Below are 25,136 nucleotides of genomic sequence, written 5' to 3'. Positions count from 1 at the left end.
GTCGAAGGAGGCGATCCTGCCCCCCTACTCTGCTCTTGTGAGACCTCATTTGGAGTATTGTGTGCAGTTCTGGTGCCCTCAACATCAAAAGGACATGGAACTGTTGGAACAAGTCCAGAGGAGGGCCACAAGGATGATCAGGGGACTGGAGCACCTCCCATATGAAGACAGGCTGAGAAAGTTGGGGCTGTTCAGTCTGGAGAAGAGAAGGCTGCATGGAGACCTCATAGCAGCCTTCCAGTATCTGAAGGGGGCCTACAGGGATGCTGGGGAGGGACTATTCATTAGGGACTGTAGTGATAGGACAAGGGGTAACGGGTTAAAACTTAAACAGGGGAAGTTTAGATTGGATATAAGGTAGAAATTCTTTACTGTAAGGGTGGTGAGGCACTGGAATGGGTTGCCCAGGGAGGTAGTGAATGCTCCATCCCTGGCGGTGTTCAAGTCCAGGTTGGACAGAGCCTTGGGTGACGTGGTTTAGTGTGAGGTGTCCCTGCCCATGGATCTTAAGGTCCTTTCCAACCCTAACTATTCTAGGATTCTGTGATTCTATCCTAACTTGCAGCCTTTTCAGAAGAGACTTTAGGGACCCAGTCTGGTTGCTGTTTTGAAAGCCCCCTAGCAACCTATTAACGGACCACCATGAGACCACCCCGAAGATGTCCCCACTGTCCCAGGGTGTCTCTCACCCTAGCAATGTGGTTGGCCTCACCACAGTCATAGCTGTCCTCCTCTGAAGGCCATGCAGCTCACCAGGCTCCAGGGGCAGCTGGCTGAAGGTGCTGGTGGGGGCTTCAAAGTATAGGAGCAGGCAGGCAGGAACATGTGGAGAAGAGACTCTGGCCCTGATGTCCCCACGCTGTGTTTCTTAGTGTGTGCTGTGCTCGTTTGCTCTCCTGTCCTTCTGGTGAATGCAGTGGCCATTCAGTACTGTCTTGGCACACACGTCTGTGACATCCCCATGATTAATAGCCATTCTGGCTGCTGTATGGTGTTTCTTCCCAGGGGTCTCAAGTGCTGCAGGTTTGGAGAAGATCCTCTCCTACGTAAAGCATGATGATAGGACAGGTTTTTGGAAACAAGCCACAGCCTTGGCCATTAGTAGTGTTTACTGCTAGTGAGGACTGTAGCCTGTGGTATCAGCTCCTGGGAAAGTGGAGGGAAACCTGAAATTAGGGTTTTGAGAAGCTGATACTTCTGAAGACATCAAGATATCTTGGAAGGAGCAATTCTGCTCTGCTGGAAAGACTGGAGGTCCCATGACCCCCAAGTCACACAGATTCTGATGCTGGAGGAGAAGGGAGGGCTTAGGGATGTTTTACACACAGTAGATATCTGGCAGTGGGGAGCAAAGCAGGCACAGCTCCAGCAACCCAGTTGTTAACATCATTATTGTTCTTATTCTCAGAAACTCATCCAAATGCTTTGGCTCCTCATTCCTGCCTGCTGACCACACCAGGATGGCCATGACTCAACCAGCTTCCAGGACTGAGGTGCAGAGGTGTTGAAAGACCTTTCTCAGGTGTGATGGAGACAAAGAAATAGCATGGGGTTTGATGGTGTGGGGAAAGGGAAGGAAGTACTGTGAGATTTCTCCCGCATCACCTACTGCCCTGTGTCCCATAGCCCCATCCTGGGAAAAAGTAGGACTGGGGAAACTTCAAGGTCACCAGTCAGTCTGCTCCCCTCCCTGCCCTTAGTGAGCTCCTCAGACCTTGCTGGGAGACCTGGAAGAGCCACAGCTCCTTTTCAAGCTTCTCCATCTGCACCCCTGTCCCTCTCTTGCAGGGTGAGGCCAATGACACCAGTGATGGAGAGCATGTACTCAGTGGAGCCTGCACCTGAGGGTGCCAGCCCCACCTCACTGGATGTGCTCAGTTTCCTGGACACGCTGGTGAACAGCACAGAGGAGCAATGCTTCAGTGCCCGTTCTCGCAGCACTGTCCTGGAAGGGCTGCCCTTCGGTGGTGTGCCCACAGTGCTCGCCATCAACTTCATACTCTGGCTGGTAAGTGTGCCAGGAGGGTGCCACATTATGGCACAACAGTCTCTGTGGTGTCAAAGACTGGCTGTGAGCATGGGGGGGGGGGGTGTGGGGTGTGTGTTATGGGTGCACTTGAAGCCACATGCAAGAGCAGCCTGTGTGTTAGTGCATCTGGCTGACTGGGGGACCAGGGGTGTGCGCAGGGGACCAAGAGCTTTGCCCACATCCTGGTGGACAGCAGGTGGCACTGGAGCAGCAGTTGTGAGACAGGGACAGGAGCAGTTTGGTTTGAGAGTCTTGGGAGTGTTGCACCAGCTTGGGATCAGGAGTGAGAAAACAGAAAGGTGGGATGTGAGGAGAACCCACTGGGTGAGACCTCACAGTAGAACCCTTTACCTCTCCTCTTCCATCTTCTTCCAGCTTCTCCTCCTGATCTTCTCCTGCCTTCGAAAAGCAGCTTGGGACTACGGGCGCCTGGCACTGCTGATGGACAATGATAGGTGAGGAGGATGCAAGGCCACCACTGGGATGTTTCTAGCCTTTCCAAGAAGGCTGGCACTGCAGGGTGGCCCATGGAGAAGCTCAGCAGGTGTTCCTATCCCTCCTTCCCACTAGGAATTGCCTGGCTGCTATTGCCCATGGAGATACAGGCACTCTTTTCTGCAAGGAGAGCAAAAGCCTAGGCCAGCATTGATTTCCTCTTGCAGGCATTGTCTGATGACTGTGCTCTTGATGCCAGAGAGGGCACTGTCATGGGCAGGACAGAGGCCCAAGAGCTGGTTTTGAGTGAGGACTGAGCTGCTGCCTCTCCTGCTGCTGCTCTCTCAGCATAAGCAGGGGTGGCCAGCCCAGGAGGCAGACCCACAGAGTAATACTGCTCCTCATATCACAGGGCAGCTTGCCTGGCCCAGTCTTCAGGGTACGTGCAGAATTTCACCAAAACCACAGTTGATCTGGTGCAAACAGAGCCCAGACCAGTTTCCAGTCATGTTGTGCTGCCCACAGCTGCCTGCCAGAGCACAGCTTGCCCCAGGCAGCAAAGCAGCTTTGCACAGCCCGGTGGTGTCTGCAAGGCTGGGCAGTCCACAGGAGCAAACTCTGTAAAAGGCCTTTTCCTGCCTTCTCCCCTCTCCAGCTCTCTTTGGCCTCAGGCTCTGGAGCTGGGTCTGGCAACAGACAGACATATTCCCATCCACCAGGGAGGTGAAAGGGGCAGTCAAGACTTAAAATGCAAACTCAGATTATGTTCCTTGTTACTGTAACACCATTTGAGAGGGCTGAAATATGACCTAAGTCATATTCTTCATGGGCCACCCCACTGTGGGCCAGGGCCACAGAGAAGCTGCAGGGGATTGTCAGCACAGAGGCAGCAGGATGCAGCACTGGCCCCAAGCCCAGTGATGATAGCTGGTCCAGCCCCAGTGGAGGGTGCAGGCAGAGGGAAGGCATTTCCTCAACTGCTCCCTAGAAGTGTGTCCAAGAGTGCTCATCCTCTCCTGTCTGCTGCTTCTTTCCTGCCTCACCTCTCTGCCTCTCTCCTCACTGCAGTCTGACATCACTTTTCTATGGAGAGCAGAGTGAGAAGGAGAAGTCCCCATCAGAGAGCAGCCCCCTGGACACCGACAACAAGGACATGGTAAGTGTTGGTGGCCATGGCAATGGCAGCCCCTGCAGGGCTTGGCCCTGCCCAGCCAACCCTGCTCTTCACCAGAAACCCAGCTCAGAAGTTACATGGGAGAAATGAAACACTCCAGCGCAGGGTTTCCTGCTTAACACCTGTTAGCAGCAGTTTCTTTGTCCTGGCTTGTTTTGAGGCATCTACCTTGAATTGCACCTAGGAGGGGATGGGGGATGCTCCTGCCAAGGCTGCAGGAACCTAGTCACACGCATGGCCAGAGCCTTTTTGTATGCCTGCAGGAACCTTTCTGGTCCCCACAAGTCAGAGTCCCCTGGATCACACCTCCACTTCTGCTGGTATCATCTTTTTTAAGTCATCCTTTTTTTCTCTCTACCACACCAGGTATGAACCAGGCTTTGCTGGAAACAGGCACAGACAGACACATTTTGTTGTCTGTCTCTTTATTTTTTGGCAGCAGAAACTCAGAAATCAGTCACTATGTGTGACTGTGAAAAGAATTACATGACTTACTAAAAAAAACTAGACAGGAAAGGTAAAGAAGCAAAATCCTTGCAGGTGGCAGGAGTCCTGTTTAAAGGCTCTGTACCGGATACTCTGGGCAAATAAATATCACTCATCAAAAACTAAGGGAGAAAGACCACAGGGAAAACCAGAACAGCTAAAGAGCAGATTGAGGGAGATTATTAGAAGCAGGAAGACCTCCTTTTAAGAGCCAAGCTGTTCCCAAATGAAAAAAATCTAAATTTTGCCAGGTCAGATTTGAAATGCACCAAGAGGGTGGGAAGAACAGATTTGACGAGGAATTTGTAGAGAGCATGAAAGCAAGTACTGGACTTTTTCTCACGAATGAAGAACAGGAAACCTGCCAGAGGGTTTGTAGGGCTGGTTGATAGATGTTGAAGACAGAAAACGCTTGCTGGAGAAGGTAAGAATGTGGCAGGAAAGCTTAGTAAAAGTTTGGTCCCTGTGTCCAGTGAGGAGGAGCTTGAACAAGTTCCTGCCTGGGAGCCCTTCTCTGTGGGGAAGCACCAAAGCAACCCTCCAGCAGCAGGATTGGAGGATAAGGTTGCAATAAAAGTGACCTGACAAATTCTCACTACCATCACAAATTCCTGGTAGCAGGCACAGGACTTCTCACACTCTCTGAGACAAATAGCCAAGCTACTGACCGCAGTGTCCGTCCTCTTTCCTGCACATGGGGATCCTAGAGAAGTGTGAACCACCTCATAAATGCTGGTTTTCAGGAGGGTTTCTGGAAATTTAAGAAATTACATTCCAGGAAAGTTGGGGTCTGCATGGACAGCCTCAAAGACATTGTTCTGCAGAGCAGAGCCAGCCCGGTTGTGCTAAGGGGGTGTTAGTTCCCCGTGGAGCTGTTGGGGGCACAGGGATGTCTGCACCTCCAAAGCCTCCAGCTGCAGTTAATTAAACTCAGCTGAGCTGTGGGGTAAGAGGGAAGGTCCTGGCATGAGTAAAGGGAGGGGATGGAGAGGAGGAAGAAGCTGCCAGCTCTCACAGAATAGGGTATGGGAATTCTGCACCAGGCTGCCTGGTGTCCCTGCTGTCCAAGGCAAGCATAAACCCTCTAGAACGGGGTGAAGAGGAGGTGCCAGATGGTTGAGTGTTATTCTGTACAGCCATGACTGTGAGGACATTGAATTTGCATGAACTCCAGTATCAGTAGAACGTAACACAATGCACAGGGGAGAAAACCCCTCATATCACATATGCAATGACAGAGAATAAGCTATTACACAAGATCTTAGTGCTCCTGTATCACTCTACAGCAGTGTCGGCTCAGCACTCAGTAGTGGCCAAAAAAAGTGCATTGCACGTTAGGAGCTGCCAGGGAGGGGAGCAGAGAAGGATGTTGCTGGAAGCCAGGAGCCTGTGTTGCACTGGTGCCCCGAGTTTCCTGTTCCTCTCAAGGCAGCTACCTTTGCCACCGCTGCAGATGAGTGACTGGGCTGAGCATCCCAGAGCTGGGGGCTGAGCCCCAGCACTGCACCACCTCTGCATGTATCCCCAGCATGTGTCAAGCCCTGGATCTGCACCAATGAGGTTTTGGGGTGGTCAACCCTGGCTCATCGTGACTCTTTTTCCTTCCAGGGATTCTGCTCCTGGCTCCTTTCTATCTACCAAATGAAGTAAGTGTGTGTCTCTTGCATCACAGCCATGCCCCACCACTACTTGCCTCTGGGGAGCTGGTGCCCACAGGTGTTGGCCCACCACCTGGAGCTGCTGGGGTGAGCAGCAGAGCAGAGCCCTCTTAAAACATCCTCTCCAGAGACAGAGCAGAGGACTCACCTCTGTATTTTCTCCTGGCCCCTGGATCCTATCTCAAAGAAAAGGGCTTCAACTTCTTCTGGTAGGAGCTGGTCCTGTAATGGGGTGACAGCCCAAGGGCAGCTTCTGTCCCTCATCCACTCTGTGCCCAAATACCATGTGCCACAGGCAGGATGCCATCAGTTGATGTGGGTTATGTGAGGCTGGAGCAACCAGGGTCCCCAGGGTGGGAGGTGATGGATAGGTACCACCAGTGCTCACCCCCACCTGCCTTTCCTCCAGGGACGAGGAGATTCAGAGCAAGTGTGGGATCGATGCCACCACCTACCTGTCCTTCCAGCGGCACCTCCTGGTCCTGCTGATGCTGGTCTGTGTGCTCTCTGTGGCTGTCATCCTGCCTGTCAACTTCTCAGGGGACCTCCTGGGTAGGTGCTTCCCCAGCTTTGGCATGGCTGAGGACTTTGGTGCAGGCTTCCCAGCCTCAGGGCGAACTCTGTGCTGCTGGGACAGAGGGCAGAAGAATCTCTCCATCAGGAGCCCCCATGTGAGCAGGAACCCACCATCAGCTGTCAGACAGAGGAATGCAAAATGCAGGGAGCTCCAGGGCAGCAGGGGCTTCTTGGAGACCTTGGGAGGTGGAAAAGGAGGGAAGACCAGAGCCATTAACTCTGCAAGCACAGGCATGCACACCACACTGTTCCCTTAACATCCTGCTTCTCCTCTTCCCCTGCAGGACACAATCCCACCCACTTCGGCCGGACAACCATCGCCAACATCCCAACACAGTACGTGGCTCCCATGTCCAGGGAGGGCTGTGGGTGCTGCCACTATGGTGGCCACTGCTCAGAGCACTGAGGCACGGTGCTGGTCACAGCCCCATGCCAGGGACAGAGACAGGTCCATGTGGGCAGCATGCTGCTTGCAGTAGCCCCCATGTCTTTCTGCATCACATATGAACACAGTTGTGATGGCCAGTATGCTGGCACTGCTGACTGCACCCTGCTGCCAGCAGAAGTGCTCCTAGGGGTGCAGGATGACCTCAGCTCTATAGTATCTCAGCCAACAGCCCAACACTGCCCCTCTTGTCCCCAGGGTGAGGGCTCAGCAGCCAGCTCAGGGAGGTCCCACTGGGTGGCTGGGGGGGTCAAACATGAGACTTCGACTGCCAAACTGGTCTGAATGCCACATGCCTGCCCCAGTGCCCACTGATCTCCTCTTCCCCTCTTCCAGGGACCGTCTCCTGTGGCTGCACAGCATCTTTGCCCTCATCTATTTCATCCTCACAGTCCTCTGCATGGCCCACCACTCTATGCATCTTGAATACAGAGAGAATGAGAAGGTGAGCAACCATCCCTCCTCCAGCCCTGCCTTGTTCAGTGCTAAGGGACAACTTTATGCTTTGTGGAAAGGATGGTCCCAGTCAGTAGTGAGAGCTTTAGAAACAGCCAGGCAGGGGCCTGGGTGTGCAGACAAAGAGATGGCTGGTTTTCTCCAGGTGGTTTTCTCCAGCTTCTGTAGAAAACCTGGCCACCTGGTGGCAGATCTTTTTCCTTCTGCCTTGTCTCTTGAGATTAAAGTTCTGCTGTGTTTGTCTGGGAGGTGGCAGTATCCAGCAATGTTCCCAGCTTCTGGGATGAGCACAGAATCACAGAATCATAGAATGGTTAAGTTTGGAAAGCACATCAAGACCATCTAGTTCCAACCCGCTGAGCACTGACGAGGTCTGTGCTGACCTCCAGCGTGGCAGTGGGTGCCCCACCTCGCTTCTGTCTTCCCAGTGTCTGGGCGAGCAGGGTAGCAGTGAGATGCCCCACAGATCCCTTGCCCGTCTGTCCCCTCTGCCCCTTCTCCTTCCTCAGGTTGCTCGGACCCTGATGGTTACCCACATCCCCAAGGAGATCACGGACCCTTCCCTTATCATCAAGCATTTCCAGTGAGTACCGGTGCACCCTTCTGGGTGGCTGGCAGGCAGGTGGCAAAGGCTGTCCCTGTCCCTGCCCCCTGCGTCTTTGTGCCACTGCATCTCTGTGCTCACAGTGAGGCTTATCCCAGCTGCACTGTCACCAATGTCCAGTTCTGCTTCGATGTGCGCAAGCTGATGAAGCTGGATGCAGAGAGGTGAGTGCTAGCAGGTCCCCATTGCCTCTGCAGGTGGGGGTACTGCTCCTGCCCACCATGTTGAGGCATGCAGTCTGCCTCTGTCTGTTTGCCACTTCCCAAATGACTCTTTCACCTGTTGACTTCCCGGTAGGCGCAAGGCAATGAAAGGGCGGCTTTACTTCACCACCAAGGCGCAGAAAGAGGGGAAGATCATGATCAAAACCCACCCATGTGCCCGCATCTTCTGCTGCCGCTTCTGTGGCTTTGAGCAGGTAGGAGGCTGTGGGCAGGCACAGGCAGGCTGCCACCACAGGCAAGGCAGAGCATGCAGCTTGCCCGTGCCCCAGCCCAGCTAGTGCGGCAGAGCCCTGGCTGCTCCCACAGGTGGATGCTGAGCAGTACTATGGGGAGCTGGAGGAGAAGCTCACAGATGAGTTCAATGCTGAGCGCAACCGCATCACGCTCAAGCGGCTTGATATGGCCTTTGTAACCTTCCAGGATGAGCGGATGACAGCTGTGTGAGTACCCCTTGTGCAATGGTGTGGGGATGTCCCCCAGCCTGGTGGCCACTGCTGCTGGGGAACTGGGTCACCTTGCCCACTTCCCCAGCCAAAGCTAGGCGGTGGGTCTGTCTCCTGGGTGTCTCTGCCACCTGCGGAGATGACTGTACTTTTGGGGCTGCAGGAAGAATCTTAGAAGAAGGTTCAGGGATAACCCTTTATCTGGCCCTGACCCCTGGCTCCCTCTTCCTGCAGGATTTTGAAGGACTACAGCCACATCCGCTGCCGCAAGCACCCCCAGCAGTCCTCTGTCACCACCGTGGTCAAGTCACATCACTGGGGCATTTGCTATGCCCCTGCACCCAGCGATATCATCTGGTGAACCCCTGTGGTCGGCTGGAGGGAGAGAGGGGGGAGAGCAGTCAGGGGGAACTTGTGCCTGTACCTATAGGGAGCCCACATAGCTGTAGAGAACTTGGGCACGTATCTATAGGGTACTTCCCTAGGGTGGCAGGGGCCGATAGTCCCTCCTGTGATGACAGCAAAAGACAGCAGGGGTGGCTGGGGTGATCACCTAACAGAGGCCATGGCTTGGTCAGGCAAGTTGTGGGGTGATTGCCAGGCTCTGGTTTCTCCAGCTTCACTTCAAAGCCTCCTGGTGGTACAAATTCCCCCTGCAGCCATTCTCTAGGCCTGGGGACTCTGCAGGTATCAGCATAGCAGTGCAGGATGGGTGAGCTCAGAGCAATGGCTGCCAGGATGGCTGGTGCAGGTAGTGGGAAGCCCAGCTCATGGAGCTGGTCTGAGATGCCCAGGATGCATGGCTTTTCCTCCACACCATGTCCTAGTCATGCTTTCCTCTCACAGGGAGAATTTATCAGTCCGTGGCACTTCCTGGTGGGTACGATTCATCCTCCTTAATATCTGCCTCTTCGTCCTTCTCTTCTTCCTCACCACGCCAGCCATCATTGTCAACACTATGGACATGTTCAATGTCACACACCCTGTGGAAAGCCTCAAGGTAATCCCTGGGACCCCATGTCAGTTTTCCCAAAAGGTCTCCATTTCCACGCTTGTCCATGATGGGGAGAGGGCATCTAGGATGGCCCAAGAAAATGAGCTATCACCAGGATGGGTGCTGATGAGGGGCAAGGAGTGGTCATGTCCCTGCTTGCCATCCATCTTCTTCTTGTGTTTCCAGTGGCAGAGCCCTGGGCACCTGTGCAAATTTGAGCTTTCTTAGTGGTGTCCATTGAGGAGGGCAGGTTGGTGTCCATGTGAGAGGAGAGGGGTGGGAAGATCTCCAGGAGATGTTAGGAGCTGCCAGCAGCACATCTCCTTCCTGCTCATTGACCTGTGAGCTGCTGGACAGGCACTAGGGCTCAGAGCACACCCATGGTGCCTTTGGCTGGCCTCAACCTCCTATCTCCTGAAGGAAGTGTCCCTGATCAGAGAGGGGGTGCCCCAGCCTGCCCCTTGCACACACTATGCTGTGCCAGGAGGCCTGGACAGCTGTCTCCAACACAACTGAGCTCTGGCAGGCTCCTGAAGGGATATCCGGCACCTCTCCTCCTGCAGAACCCCATCATCACCCAGTTCTTCCCCACGCTGCTGCTCTGGGCCTTCTCTGTCTTCTTGCCCTTCCTCGTCTACTACTCGGCATTCTTCGAGTCACACTGGACAAGGTAACAGGGCTGGCTCCCCCAGGGCTGCAGTAGATGCTCCCCATCAGCTGCTGTGTCATGGAGAAAAGCAATGTTTTTGTCTTGCCTCCCCTCTCTGCAGGTCAAGTGAAAATCAGCTCACCATGCACAAGTGCTTCTTCTTCCTGGTGTTCATGGTCATCATCCTGCCCTCGCTGGGGCTGAGCAGGTACAGACCACCCTCTGCACTGCTCTCTCTGCTCCCTGGCATGGACAGAAAGATTCCCTGCAGAGGAAGAGGGAAGGGGAGCAGCTTGCCAGGCTGCCATGGCTGACCCTCGGGTGCTGGAGGAGACCTGCTTGGGGTCAGCCCTTCAGCAGACCCTGAAAGGACAAGGTCAGGTGTCTGCATAGCCCCAGCTATGGCAATCCTGACCATCCAGGAGGCAGGCACTGGAGCTGTGGTGGTCACGTGTGGCAGAAGGGGCTGTTCTGGCAGTGTAGGGTCCAAGGGGTCTCACCTACCAAGGGCAGGGCAAAGCACACACCTTCTGGGTGCCCCCCACATCACTCTGCAGCTCCCCCTCTCTCTGAGCTGCTCCTCTTCTCCCCGCTCCAGCCTGGACCTTTTTTTTCCGCTGGCTCTTCGACACCCACTTTCTGGACCAGGCTGATGTCAAGTTCCAGTGAGTAGCCAGGAGCTCCTGACCCTCCTGGAGCACCTGACAAACCAGCCCAGCACAGCTCTCCTGGCTGCCTGCCCGCTCTCACCCTCTGTGCCCCTGGGGCAGGTGCGTTTTCCTCCCAGACAACGGCGCTTTCTTTGTCAACTACGTGGTCACCTCCAGCCTGATCGGGACAGCCATGGAGCTGCTGCGCATCCCAGGCCTCCTTGTCTACACCGCCCGCCTCTGCTTCGCCAAGTCCGAGCCCGAGCGGCTTCACATCAAGCGGGTACGTGGTCCTGCTCACCTCTGAGCCTGCACAACCCCAGGCACAGCAGGGACGTGCTAACTAGAAACTCAGGCTGTCTGGGTCCTATCAGGAGGCTTGTGGGGACTTCTCGCCTCATAGAGGCTAGCATGGGAAGGCAATTTTGTTAGCCAGGATGCAAAGGCAATTGCAGCCTTTTTGGCAGCAGAGGCAGTAATCATAGAATCATAGAATAGTTAGGATTGGAAAGGACCTCAAGATCATCTAGTTCCAACCCCCCTGCCATGGGCAGGGACAGCTCACACTAAACCATATCACCCAAGGCTTCATCCAACCTGGCCTTGAACACTGCCAGGGATGGAGCATTCACAACCTCCCTGGGCAACCCATTCCAGTGCCTCACCACCCTTACAGTAAAGAATTTCTTCCTTATATCCAGTCTAAACCTCTGCTGTTTAAGTTTTAACCCATTACCCCTTGGCCTGTCACTACAGTCCCTAATGAATAGTCCCTCCCCAGCATACCTGTAGGCTCCCTTCAGATACTGGAAGGCTGCTATGAGGTCTCCACGCATCGTAATGATGTTGTCGGTTGTGCCCCAGAGCCAAGCCTATCAGTTCCAGTTTGGACTGGAGTATGCCTGGACCTGCTGCATCTTCTCCGTCGTCATGACCTACAGCATCACCTGCCCCATCATTGTCCCCTTTGGTGAGTATGATCCATGGCCCATGGTGCTGCTGCCCCTGGCTGTGCAAACAGCCACTGCCTCAGCCATCAGCAGTGATGTGGGAGCACAAGCTTCCCATATGATACAGGAAGGCACCCTTGGGCATAATCCCCTGGGCCTGCTTTGCTGTCCCTGCAACCCTCCTGTCCCCATTATCCTCCCCTCAAAGGCCCCTCTTCCTCCTGCCAGGGCTGCTCTACATGCTGCTCAAGCACATGGTTGATCGGTACAACATCTACTATGTGTACATCCCCACCAAGCTGAACCAGCGCCTCCATGTCGCCGCCATCAGCCAGGTCCTGGTGGCCCCCATCCTCTGCATGTTCTGGCTGCTCTTCTTCTCCGTCCTGCGCCTTGGTAGGGAAAGACTGGGACTGCTCTGCCACTGCTGAGGGTCACATCTGATGTTTGGGCAAATGAGCCACTGGTGTCACCCTTGAGTTAGGCTTGACATGGCGGGTGGGAAGGGGGAAGATGTGATGGAGGCCTGGCAGATGGAGTTCTGGGAAGTGGGTTGAGAGCTTGTAACACCCAAAGCAAGCACCAGCGTGGGGCTCAGCTGGATGTGCAGTAGGTCCTTGGAGGCTCATGTGCTTCCCCAGTGTCTCTGTGCTCTAGGTCCTACCCGCCCTGTCACCCTCTTCACCTTTGTGGTCCTCCTCTCCTGCATTGTCTTCTCCTTCTTTGGCCTCTGCCTGAAGAAGCTGCAGCCGCGGAAACCCTCCAGCTACCAGGTGAGCACAGGCAGCCACCCATCCCGTTCCTTCACCCCACTGCATCCCCTCCCTGCCTCTCTGGGCTGCATTTGCCTTGGGAAGCCACAGGAGGTGCTTTGTTGCCCCCCTGACTTCATCTGGGGACCCACAGACCATCATTTCTTTCCTCCTGACCTCCCTCTCCCCAGATGTCTGACCAGTCTGAGGGCGCCTTCAATGATGTGGAGCGGAGCAGCGTTTCCTCCACCCCCAACTCCAATGTAAATATCCCTCCCCAGCCCCACCACAGTCACACCCTTTGCTCCTTGGGCCCTGACTCCCCACTGCCCTCTGGGGCAGCTCTTTGTGGCCACGGTCCTGCAGGAGCCTGAGCTGAGCCTGACGCCGGCGGCCTCCCCTGCACACCAGTCCTATGGCACCATGGGGAACCACCTGGAGCCAGCAGAGGATGGGGAGGACGAGGCACTGCAGAGCTTTGAGACAGAGCTGGAGACAGTCGAGGGCGAGTACAGGAGTGGCCCTGTGATGGAGAGCCAGGCTCGCTACCAGTGAGCATTCCCACTGCCGGGGTGAGGACCAGCCGTACCCAGAGCAGAGGAGAAGAGTGGAAGACATGCCAGGGGGCAGGAAGGCAGGGGCCTTCCCATCACTGGTGGGGGCCACCTCAGTGATGGGGTGGGGGGATGATAGGGCTGATGTGAGGGGGAGACCTCATTGTATAGGAGGTGGTGGGAGGCTCTGGTGGTCCCTCCAGCTGCCTGGACTGACTCAGTCCCTGCCCCATGTCCCTATCTCCACCTGCCTCTTCCAGCCCATCGTGGAGAAGATGGGGTGCAGTGGTATGGGGAGAGGTTGTTTCTGAGAGGCCATGCTTTTGGGGGCAGGAAGGAGACCCTGGCCCTTCCATGAGAAGGAAGCAGCCCAGACAGCTGAGATGAATGTGCCTGCTGCCACTCTATTCCACGGGTCCCCAGTGGCAGGGGACAGCCACCCCTAACCCTTGCTTCACACCCTGCCTACCCGTTGCTCATGGTGGCCACCCAGCTGCCTCCCCTGGTGCCGGCTGTGCAGGCATCTGGCCACCCCTGCTGCTGCCCCCATGGCTTTGTCCATTAAAGCAGGGACTGCAGAGACCCGTGTGCTTTGGTGTAGGAGGTGAGCGCCCTGGCTGCTGCCGCACTGGCTCTGGCCCAAGGCAGGCATCAAAACGCAAGTTGAGCTCTTCCCTGGCCCTCCCACAGCATCCCTTCAGCCTGCTGCACCATGTCTGTGCTCTTGGGTCTTTGGGGAGGAATGGGAGGCCAAGGGACGAGCGTGTTTAATGGCTGTGAGGGCAGCTCCTCATCATCCCACTCACCCTGGCAGCATCCCTGTTGCACTCACGCTCCCCCCAGGGCTGGCCATGGGACCCTGTGTAGCTCTGTCCTGTCACAAAAGAAATGGGGGGGAGGAAGGGGGCTGGAAGGATCCTGGCCTCTGGGTTCTGGTCCACTGCATCCTTGCCTTTGCCCACAAGCCACAGCCATGGGATTTCCCCAGCAGCCACACCACCTCTGGAGTGAGTCCTGCAGTCATCATTGTAAATGTGCCAGCTTCTGCCCACGCATCCAGGGGGCTCCAGCTCATCCACAGCAGCTGGGGAGACCGCTGGGGATGAGGGCAGATCCTTGCCCTGCTTGGCCCCTTTCCCACCAGGGTGTGCTGGCTCCTCACTTGGCCCTGCTTTGGCCCTGGGGCTGATTTTCCTGTTCCTGATTTTCCTGCTGGCTTCAGAACAATTCTAGCCATTATCCCAGGACCGTGCAGGGTGGGAAGGGATGATGACACAGGTGTGCCAGCACCAGGCTGCTGGCATGGGGGTGCTGCTGCACAATGGCAGAGGCTCAGCTATGGCACTACTTATCATTACTGGTGCCACTGAGAGGAGGGGGCATGGTGTGCCAGCCCAGGGGGGGTTAAAAGCAGGCCAGGAGCAAGCTGTGGGTCCTGGTTGGATTCAACTGAGGCCTGGGGCATTCCTGTGGGGCTGATGGGTCTCTGCTCAGCCAGCTGGCAGCCCCACCGGCCCCATCCCTCACTTCTGCATGCCAGGGCAGTGGCTATGACACTGTAGTCACCAAGGGGTTGCCTCAGGGGACCCTTGAGCTCAGACCCTCCCTCCCAACCCCAAAGAGCACCCTGGGGTCTCATGGCTCCCTGCCCAGGTGCCCTTGTGGGGACTGCCTGCAACTGAGCCGCTGCCCTCACTGCCTGCACTGGGAGCCACAGGGTGCTGGTGATTTCTCTCTGGGTGAGAGCAAGTGCCTGTGAGTGGCACTGCACCCCTGGGAGCTCGGGCTGCTGGTCTGACTGCCCTTGGCTGCCCCGCTGTAGGAATGTGCCAGAGGTCTGTACCTTCTTGTGTTTTATTGCTATGACCGTGCCTTGAATAAAATGACTTCACCCAGTGGCTTCCCTGGCATTGTCACCCCCCGTGCACCCTGCCCAGTGCCAGTAGATGGGGACCATCACCACTGCAGGCTCCAAAAGTACCCTGGAACCTTTCCCCACCTGCAGGCTGCTTTTGAGCTTTCCTGGGGATGTCCTGCAGATGCTTCAGTGTCAAGAACACCTCTTGTCACATGCAGGCACCTTGCTGACCTCCACTGTCCCCAGAGATACAAACCCTAGTGAATGAGCAGAAGCGGCAAGATCTGGGGAGCACCCCCCCTTCTCTCCTCAGAAAGGCTGGCTCAGCCCTTGGCACCATCACAGACACGGAACAGGCATGTCCCTCCCATCTGCAGGCAGGGCTGGCTCAGGACACCACCAGAGATACACACTGCCTGGAGGGAGCTGGCCTGGAACTACTGTGGGACAACAGCAAGGAGCAGGAGGACCAGTCCCATCTAGGGATGGAGCAGATATTTCCAAAGCTGAACTGCTCACCAGCACATCCTGGGGAAGGGGGTGGACACCATTTTGAGAACCTCTCTCTAGGTTTTGAGCAGACAACGCTCTTCCTCTTCTCCTCCCTCCCAAAACATTCTTTGTACCCAAATCCTTACTTGAACGATTTGCCTCTGGTTTCAGCAGGTCCCTCCAGCTGGCTCGTCCACAGCCCCTCTGTGGTGAGCCCTGCCCTGCCAGCCTGCCTCATGGCACAGGGCAGGGGACACGAGAGGGCTTCTCTTCAGGTGAAAACCTGGAAAATTCAAACCATCATACCCCAGCCCTCGGAAACCTGCTCATCTGAGTACAGCCTGTGCACACAGAAGTCCCTCACAGCCGGGGCAGGCACTCACACGGCCTCTCCTACTGCATCACCGGTAGTGGGCAATGCCAAGGGCATTCCCACTGGGCAAAGCCATGGCAAACCTCACTGCTGGCACAGGGGGTTGAAACTGGGGGTGTGGCACTGCCTGTGTCTGCAATGCTGGGGTTGGACTCCCAGCACTCGCCCTGAGGGTGGCAGTTGTGCTCCAGGCCAGGAAGAGCAGGAACACTGACTTTAGCAATGCACCACAGGGAAGATTTCTATTTGCTCAGATTTCTGCTGCTCTCCTTGCCCTTCCCAGCCAGTTGCACATTTCCCTGCAGAAAGCCCCATCCTAAACATTGCCTAGGGCAGAGCAGCACAGTTTTCCCGAGATGCTTACTGCCCTCTCCTGTGGCAGAGCTGGAGTTTCCAGGAGATGCTATTTCAGATCTGAGCTGGCTTCTCTGCTCTAGGGACCATCCTTCTTCACTACCAAGTGCCCAACCCTCCCAGAGCTGGAAACCCACAATAGGAAAGCTAGAATATGCCCTTGGAAGAGGGGGACAGGGCATCCTACATCCCCACCATGGTCCTTCAGGCAGTCCAGCTGGCAGGGTGGGTGCTGCATGGAGCCAGTCAAGGCTTCCCTGCCAGACTGTGCCCTGTTGCTGTGGTTACGTGCAGCAGTGGGTGACCAGCAGCAGCAGGCGAGCCTATACTGTCTCAAAGAACAACCAGCAGCTGAACAGCAGGAAAAGGATTTTAGGCTGGCTGCTTAAAACTTTAATTCCATTAGAGGTCATGAAATTTGAAGGGTAATGAGCAGTCAGCAGCAGGATGCTTTTGCTAGCCCCTCCACTGCTCACCCATTCAGTTAGAGTGCACAAAAGATCTCAACAGATGTTTGATTCTGGGTGCCTTCTCATGTCAATCGAGCTGGGCTACACAAGCACTCCCAGTGACAAATATCTCCAAACCCAAAGTCAACAAGAAAGCAGTAAACCCCTATCTGTCATCCTTGGTTTTTTTGCTTGCTTTAGCCTTTTAAGTTAAAATAAACATAAGGCAGCAAAAAGGGCCAAGATTCACTGTTCTTCTTTATTAAACAGTACAGCTGGGTATCAGAGGCACACAGACTAGTTCAGTTCTCTTGGGAGTTAACACGAGATGTGGTACAGAAGAGAAGTCAAGGAGCTGGGAAAGCTAGAGGGAGCAGGGATGGCTTGGGGCAGTAACATCACACCCCACCCATCACACAGCTGCCTACCTATCACATAGAGCCAGAAGGTTCTCCCCCATGATGCTGAAGGCTGTTGTTCCAATACAGGGTTATACAGAGAATGTCCCTATTGCCAAACCCTCCTGTCCCATACCATTCCATCACACCTAGTGATTCCCCCCAGCCCCTGCTCTTCTGGAGTGTTGAGCACATCTCTAGAACAGAAACCCCTCAGCCCCCAGTGCCCTCCTGTCCTGAAGTAGCAGCAAAAATGGCACTGTCTGAACAGTAACTGAACACTTGCTCCATGTCCTCGCCCTGGAGCAAGTAGTGGCTGGAAGCATGGTTCTGCCTGTCCCTCAGCTACTTCCCCCTGAAGATGAACTCATCTTCAAAATGCTCAAGTTCAGCTCCCCCCCGCCCCCAAGACCTCAGGTGCTGCCTTTCAGTTATTTCCTATGATTTCTTCTGGCAGATGTTGTCTTTTCATTTACATCCTGCTGCACACACCTAACTGGGTGCCTCCCTTTGCTCTGAATCGGCTGTGTCTGAAGTATGGCTGGTAGGGTTTACTGAAGGGCAAGGAGCTCTGCAGATGGGCATTGTGTGCAGCTGGGAAGTGCTCCAGGTCCTGACAGCAACAACAGAGAAATTCCAGCTATGCTTCCTCTGGCTAAGAGCCAGGAATGATTTCTGGAAGCTGTTGCCATGACATGATTGCAACCTTCGTTTTTATTTTAAGACATCTTTCCCTTGTATTTACTTTACTTTCCTTAACACAAAGCAGTAAAGAGCCACCACTGCTGCTGCATTTCAGCTGGCTTGGAGGATAAACCAACCAGCCAAACCAACACAAAGCCTTTCAGATGGCAGTCCAGACCTGCTAAAAGCAGCCTCACCTTGGGATTAATGTGATTCTGCTGCCCAAAGCATCCCTAGGAAATACACTGAGTTGTGGCCAACCTGTCACAAGGAAAAGCCATGGATCTCATCCAGGGGAGAGGCAAAACAAGAGATGATTAACTATCTGGTAGTGATGTGCTGCTGAAAGGAGAGGGAGAAAAAGTTCCCACATGGTTTGGAGACGACAGCCATATGGCATGGCCAGCTCCTCCCTCTGCTGCCTCTGCCCCTGCAGGGAGCCAAATCCACCATTGCCATAGTTGAATGGGGCACAGCAGCATAGGAGGAGTGAACAGTCTTGAGCAAATAGGATCTTGGGCAAATAAGCCTGAGAGGCCTATGCTAGCTGTCATCTAACTAGGGTGGGCAGCAAGCAGGGGGAAGATGAGCCAGCTAAAGACCAGAGTAGGTACATGGGTGCTCCAGCTAGCCTGAAGGAACTTGGGGCAGGGCAGCATACCTGTACTGTGGTGTTCCTAGGCTTCACTGCAGTGGCGTACCCTGCCAGCCCTTAGCAAAGGCAGAGATGTGATTGTGTCAAAGCAAGGTGGAATCACTGGGAGAGCCCCAAACCATGCATGACTGGAGAAGATGGTGTTGGGCTGGTGCACAGAGAAAGACAGAGGTGGAGAGAGGCAAAGAGCACAGTGCGACTACTCCCCTGCCCAGGACAGCTGCGTGGTCAGGGATGGGGATGCCTGGCAGGATCTAGTCACCTTCTGGGAGGGTGTCCCAGCCACGCCGCATGGCTTTCACCACAGCACCATAGAGTTTGCTCCAGGCCTCCTGCACATCTGGACTGAAGGCAGTGCCAAGGCATTTCTCCAGCATGTACAGCAAGGACTCACCAACAGTCTGCAAAACAAACAGGGAAGTGTCAAGCTCAGCACCAGGGGACAATGCTCATCCCCTTCTCTCACTTCACCACCTTCTTGGACTTCTCCCATTGCAGGGCACCTGCTCCTCTTCCAACAGCGGGGCCAGGTCACACCAGCCCCCTTCTACTACCCTGTGCTGGCCCTCACCCCACACCCTGGGTGAGCACAGAGTACAGGCAGGGATCAAGGGCTGACCACACTTGTAACACCAGGGGAGAGGTACACGTCCATTGTCCCCAGATGCAGGTAGCCAGATCAATGCTCTGGTGTAGCAGCAATCAGCAGAGCTGAACGATGCCCTGATGCCAGAGGAGTTGGTCAGACCCCAGGCTGGATGCTCAGGGCCTGCCTCACCACCTCTTAGGCTGCTCCACAGGGAGCTGCCAGCAACTCCATCCAAGAGCACTGGCACTCTGAGTGCAGGACTGGTGGGAGTCACCACCTCAAGCAAAGGGGGCCCTGGTCCCTCTGAAGAGGGCCAAAGCCAGCAGTATCAGAGGGAGCCGTGGACTAGTTAGAAACCTTTCCTTCAACCTGCCCTTTTCTGCTGGGTTATCCAGCACTTCTGTCCATGCTTGATGGCAGGAGAGGAGTAAGCAAGGGTGTAACATGGAGGATGATTCTGTCTTACTGCCGTAGAGAAAACAGGGGCCGAGGTGCAGGAACCCCACTCCAGCACAGACACAGAGGGGCTGGATGCTCCTTTTCCCAGGTGCAGTGAGGTTTCCCTAGAGCATGTGATGCAGAGATCCAGGACCCAGAGCAAAGGCTGAGCCTGCAGTCCCCCAGATCATGGTCCTCTTCAAACAGGGTGAATGCCTTGCTCCCATTTGTCCATTATCCCTGGGCTTACTGGGAAGGGCAGAAAACAAGCATAGCTAAAGGTTTTCCCTGATAGAGTCAACATCACTCTGCAGGTATCAGCAGCTTGGGGACTTCCCTGAGCCACCAGCTTTTGCTCCAACCAGCTGAATACAAGCAGTGGGTGCAGAGGAATGGGGATAGCTGAAGGCTGTAAGCAGGGCTGCACACACACAGCCATAGTAGGACAAGAGAGGACACCTCACCGAGAAAGACTCAACCTTCACACCGACAGCCTGGTGCTTCTTGCCGAGGTTGCAGAGGTACTCTTCCAGGCAGGACAAGTTTTCCAGGTGGCTCACAGCAGCGTCGATCACCAGCATCACCTGCAGGAGCACAGAGGCAAAACATCAACAGCGTTAGGGCATTAACAGCAAGTTTCTGCTGTCCTCCCAGAGGAACAGAATTTAACCCCTCTACTTCACCCTTCTCAGCATGACCATCTCCCAGGCCAAAAGATGCCCTCTGAGCTTTTCTTTGCTCTCCTGCAATCCATGTGTCACATCAGTGGGACATGCTGGCAGCAGCACACACCACATCCACTGCCAGAGGTGTCACAGCAAACAGCACTGCTGGCCTCCCTGTCCCAGAGGGGGTAAGCAGCCCTACAGCAGAGCAGTTATGGGCTAAAAGCTAATGCAGATGCAGTCATTACAGCTCTTAGGACCTCAAGACAGCTGCAGGGGAGCCCTAGAAGTTGCCAGGACTAGAATTTCCAACTAGATATTGCCAAGATGGTGCAATTATGAATAAGGTAATTCCAATTCTAAGATCAGTCCAGGTATTCTGAGGAGATGGGGTTGATAGTTCAGCCAAAAGACCTGGTCTGGTAAAGCATGTATCACAGTCATTTCCCAGAAGCATAAAGAGTCAAATGAAAACTGGAAAAAGAAGAGTTAATGAGGGATGAAGGGAACAGACACAGTGAATTAGAAAAAGAGATTAAAGCCAGGCATGGTTGTCTTGGCAAAGCCAAGAGGTGATAGAATTGACTCTACAATCTCAACTGAGAAATTATCTCCAACAAGAGCAAAGAGCTATTTCAGCTCAAAACAATAAAAATGGACTTAACTTTGCCGGTACACAGAGACTGGAAAATAACAAAAAGCTTGCAGCTATCAGAGGTGCATAGTCCTGAAACAGCCTCTTATGGGGAACAGACAGGCAAGTGAGGCACCAAAATGGTTTAGAGGTGGAGTTTTAAAGACAGCTTATAAAGTCTTCTGAAAGCAAAGGCTGTGGCTGCTCTTCAGGGCTCAGCAGAGGGTCTCTGGTGTACTGGGTGTAATATTGCCCATGCATGAGCTCCTCCATGTGCCATCAGCATTACTCCTCTCCCAGCGGCTATCCAAGAGATGCTGTGGGCCTTCTGGCTCTGCAGGCACACTGACAGCCCCTTCACACCACTGGGTCCCTGGGAGCTGGGCCCACTGCCCAGCTCTGTGTCACCTCATGCTCAGCATGTGGCCAAGCAGAGGCTTCAGTCCTTGTCTGGACAGATGTGAGCTCACTGGGGCACTTCTATGGTAGAAGAAGGGGGCTTCCAACTTTCACAAGAGTTAATCCACTCTCAGACGAGGTCATGGAAATCAGCATGGTGCTTCTTACTCACCACAACCCTCATCCTCATCCCATCCCCACTGTGGTAGGGCACTTTGGCCTGGCAATTATACCTTCTGCTAGCATGAGTAAGCCCCTGCAGTTACCATCTCAAGAGGTGACTTTCCATGCATTCCCCAATCAGACACACCACAGTCCCAAACCATTGCCTAAGGGCTCCCTTCTCCAAGGAGCCTGCACTCCAGCCATGCCACAGCTCTCTCACAGCTCTCTCACAGCTCTCTCACCTTCCTGATGTGATCCAGGAACTCAGGAGCAGAGAGACACTCTTGAGGGCTGGCAAACTGCTTGCAGTTGTACTGGAAAAGGGGCAACAGGTCAGGGTCCAAGTCAAACAACCTGCAACAGCAAGAGAGAAACCCCCATTGCCTCACTTCTTCAGCTTTAGTTACAGTTGCACTCACACCAGGAACAACCCCACCAGAAGCACACCTGCAGCCCCCCTCTGCCTCCCTTCCCACATAATGGTCAGTCCCCACCTGAAAAGGACACAGAAGTTCTGAAGTCTTAGTTTGGAGCAATCCAGGTTACCTAAAGCAAAAAAGTCTCAATTTCCCTAGCCCACCGTCCCAGTTCTCAGATTATGTGTTTATGGCACTTGAGGAACAGTTCCAGCTCACTGGAGCTTCTCCCAGCCTGGCCCTTACCCCCAAAGTTTTGTTTGTTGTCCCAACAGTTCCCCTTCCTACTTCATGACCCCCTTGAGCCCCGAAGGTCCCAAATCTGGGAAGACCTGCAAGACCAGCCAGATTTCCTACTTGAGCAAGGGGGTGCATGTACAAACTCAGCTAACACCCCCCTCTCCCACATCAACACCAGCTCCCAATTTCCCCCCCCATCTTTCCTGCCAGTGTATACCAGGCAGATACGGGTCTAGCAGCAGCCAGTCAAGCAGATGTAACAGGCTGATGATGTCCATGGAGTCCAAAGGGAATTCAGGCAAGACAGTCTCTCTTCTTCCCATCCTGCACATTAAACTACTGCACCCCTTTTCCTCCCACTGAAACTCCCAAGAAGTACTGTCTCTGCTCACAGCCCTGCTCTGTCAGGTTTGTTTCCCACCTGCTACATCCTCCTCCAGAAACTGGTCCTCAGCTCTCTTTTTAAATGGCTTTTAATAGATTTTTCCTTTTCATCTTCCCATAGTCGAGACACTAGTCTGCTCAGGGGAGGCAAGGAGTTGGGTTTCAGCCGTTCCCGGGCATACCATTTCCTCTGCCCCGAGACTGACTCCCTCCCAGCGGGCAGGCCAGTGCCTGGAGCAGTGTCGGGGCAGTAGGGGGTCCCTTCCACACGCTCCCCGGCGCTGGGCGCACAGGCAGCTCTCCAGGCAGCAGAAGTAACAGTGACAAGGCGAGCTGTCAGTGGGCAGAAACGCACAAAACCTGCCCCCTGTCCCTCTCCCTCCATTTCCCCGGGACAAAGTTCTCTCCTCCGAGGGTGGGAACAGGACGATGCCCCCCGCCGCTGCCCCACAGCAGCCGCGGCTTCGCGGTGAGGGGTTTCATCCCCGCGCTGCTCCCCACGGACCACGGAGAGGGGAGCGGGGGGGGGGTAAGGCAGCCCGGCAGCCATCGGCGAGAAGCTTTCCTCTCCGAGAAGTGGCGGCTGTTCACCCCCCCTTGCCCCCGGGTGGATCCGGGGGACGGCCAGTGCCGGGGCGCCGGTGGCCAGATCCCTTCCCGGAGCTCACCTGGTGAAGAGGACGAGGCCGTGCTGCTCGGGGCTGCCGCTCACACGCTTCCAGCTCTCCCGGATCAGCGCTCGCTGCCTGCCAGACAGCGGCATCCCGCTCTCCATGGCAGGGGCGGGGGGACCTGCCCCTCGCTGCCCGAGGCGAAGCGCTGGCACCGGCAGCCGCCCGCCCCTCGCAGCCCCGGGCGGGCCCCGCCGTGCTCACCTGGGGGTCCCGCATCCGCGCTCCGCCCGCCGCCCCTGCCCTGCCTCGGGCGGGCTGCCGACACCCCAGCTTCCCGGTGCCCCTGTCTTCCACCCGCGGCTTACCCGGCCACCTCATCGGCAAGGAAGAGCTCACTTTACATTTCCCACTCAGGGGAAGGAAGGGAAGGAAAAAGGAACATTACAATCCCCAGCCCGCCCCGGGCTCGCAGCTGAGGAGCAGAAAGTTCAGCTTGTTCGGGGTTGACATTTTCTGATCAGCCCGGTTTTGCAGAAGGGGCAGCGGCAGCACAGTGCTAGCGAGGGGACCACTGGGACCCGGCTGCTTTTGCTGGCTGTTCAGAACAGCTCCAAGTGTAACCTTGTGATGGAGGTCCTCCGTGATGCTCCAGCACTACAGCAGCCTCTTGCTCTTGGCCACTTCCACCTCAGGAAGCCCCACAGTCACCTGCTGTCTCCACAGACAGATGCAGTTTAGACACTGCAAGATACATGTTTAAGGCAAATTAAACCAGCTGAAGCAAGCAAAGATGTTAACAATAGATCAGAAGACATGTCAAACATGCTCAGGACACCCAGCTTCTCTCTATTGTTCAGACAAAAGGAAACACAGCTTTTAGTTGGGCCCTGGAATTTGGGCAGCATGGGCAGCAAAAGTGAGAAAAGGCAAGCAAGGTCTTAAGCAGCACAACAGAAGCCAGGAAAGCCAGAGCAGCCATGCACATTGAGGTTTTAAGAAGGATGTGAGCAACACAAAAGCACAAACGTTACTGAAACCACCACAGTCTGCTCTGAAGTAACAATTGCACTGATCTTATTACAAGTTCTGTGTCTATAAATCACACTTCTTTCTTGTAATTAGGAGAGAAGACAGAAGCCTCTGGCTCAGTGTAAGTAGAATGGAGGCTCTTCTCCTTGGAGTACTGAAAATAATCTCTGGGAGGAGGCAAGTTCAAAGGCACAATGCTACATCCTCAGCCCCAGCCCCAGCTTGTGTCCCAGAGGCCCTTCTTCTGAAGAGCCGGAGTGACAGCACTGACTCCAGTGACAGCAGGAAGCCACAGGAGACATCTCTGCAAGTGCCAGAATTAATTACCTGTTTTCTTGGGCTTTGGAGACCTCTCCTTCCCAGTGCAGACCAGACAAGATGCTGTATGGGAAAAGCTCCATGTACACTGCAAACTGAAAAACCCTGTCCCGAAGCTGGGCTCTTGAGAAGTCCAAACTCACAAAGGAATTGAGCTGTCAGATGGGACTAAGGAGTCCCACAAATATTCACAGATCTCTGGCTACTGATCCAGAAAACAAATGATGTTCCAGGGATATTGTGTTTTGAATGTCACTGTGAGAAAAGACTTACTTAATAGCAAAGGTCCTAGGTCCTGGAGAGATGCAAATGGCTTCTGTTAAATCATGGCTCCTGTTAAAAATACAGCATTTTAGCTTTCATGATAACTAAGAAGAAAAGCCTGAAAACCGTGATCTCTACACTTCTGTCTTTTTAGAGAACAGGGGATAAATAGAAAGCATTTGATAATAAAGGACAGGCACAAGCTGCAGGGTCATTTCATGGCTGGGGGGTCAGAACAGGCAACCCACCAGCCCACAGTGCTTCCTGCTGTGGCCACCATCTTCTGGTCCACAAGAAGCTCCAACTAAACTCAGCATTTTAGCTGTGTATTTGCAAAGGGGACATTCACCTTGGGAACTGATGATAAATCGGTGTGCTGATAACTGCTGAAGCTACAAGGAGCCTGAAGGAGCAGTGGGAAACCGAAGGTTAATCTGATCGGAGTGACAAACACAGCAAAGAGAATGAAGTGTCATCCTACATGCATCTGCACAAGCTGCTCTGACATCGTTGTCACAGCCACACAGATGTGAAGCTTCACCAGAGCCTGTCTGGACAATTCAGCTTGGCCCTGCCCACAAAGAGAGGGAGCAGACAGGCGGGCAGCACTGTGCTGTCAGGGTACTGGGAAGGAGAGTG

At 54.6% G+C, this 25,136-nt stretch overlaps 2 protein-coding genes across 2 annotated transcripts in view; one reads left to right on the top strand and one right to left on the bottom strand.

Moving 5' to 3' along the window:
* TMEM63C (transmembrane protein 63C) overlaps positions 1–16,766 on the top strand; it is a 36,463-nt gene extending 19,697 nt beyond the window's left edge. Inside the window, 24 exon segments of the mRNA XM_034062149.1 lie at positions 1,409–1,522; positions 1,789–2,008; positions 2,405–2,484; positions 3,533–3,620; positions 5,733–5,770; positions 6,192–6,334; positions 6,643–6,694; positions 7,140–7,248; positions 7,769–7,842; positions 7,947–8,027; positions 8,161–8,281; positions 8,394–8,527; positions 8,765–8,887; positions 9,377–9,530; positions 10,088–10,194; positions 10,295–10,381; positions 10,772–10,781; positions 10,783–10,838; positions 10,944–11,106; positions 11,688–11,793; positions 12,002–12,169; positions 12,431–12,546; positions 12,717–12,788; positions 12,868–16,766. Coding sequence (XP_033918040.1) covers positions 1,799–2,008; positions 2,405–2,484; positions 3,533–3,620; positions 5,733–5,770; positions 6,192–6,334; positions 6,643–6,694; positions 7,140–7,248; positions 7,769–7,842; positions 7,947–8,027; positions 8,161–8,281; positions 8,394–8,527; positions 8,765–8,887; positions 9,377–9,530; positions 10,088–10,194; positions 10,295–10,381; positions 10,772–10,781; positions 10,783–10,838; positions 10,944–11,106; positions 11,688–11,793; positions 12,002–12,169; positions 12,431–12,546; positions 12,717–12,788; positions 12,868–13,080 — 2,505 coding nt within the window. The 5' untranslated portion in view covers positions 1,409–1,522; positions 1,789–1,798 and the 3' untranslated portion in view covers positions 13,081–16,766.
* A 120-nt stretch (positions 16,767–16,886) lies between these two features.
* On the bottom strand, positions 16,887–23,047 carry NGB (neuroglobin). Its single transcript, XM_034062132.1, has 4 exons — positions 22,941–23,047; positions 21,475–21,586; positions 19,834–19,953; positions 16,887–18,743 (listed from the first exon to the last, which is right to left on the bottom strand). The coding sequence occupies exons 1-4, from the start codon at positions 23,045–23,047 to the stop codon at positions 18,597–18,599; spliced, it is 486 nt and encodes a 161-aa protein (XP_033918023.1). The 3' UTR covers positions 16,887–18,596.
* Between the last annotated feature and the right edge of the window lie 2,089 nt (positions 23,048–25,136).

Source organism: Melopsittacus undulatus, chromosome 4 (assembly GCF_012275295.1).
Source record: "Melopsittacus undulatus isolate bMelUnd1 chromosome 4, bMelUnd1.mat.Z, whole genome shotgun sequence".
In the NCBI taxonomy this organism is placed as follows: Eukaryota; Metazoa; Chordata; class Aves; order Psittaciformes; family Psittaculidae; genus Melopsittacus; species Melopsittacus undulatus.
This window is presented reverse-complemented; position numbering and strand designations above follow the sequence as displayed.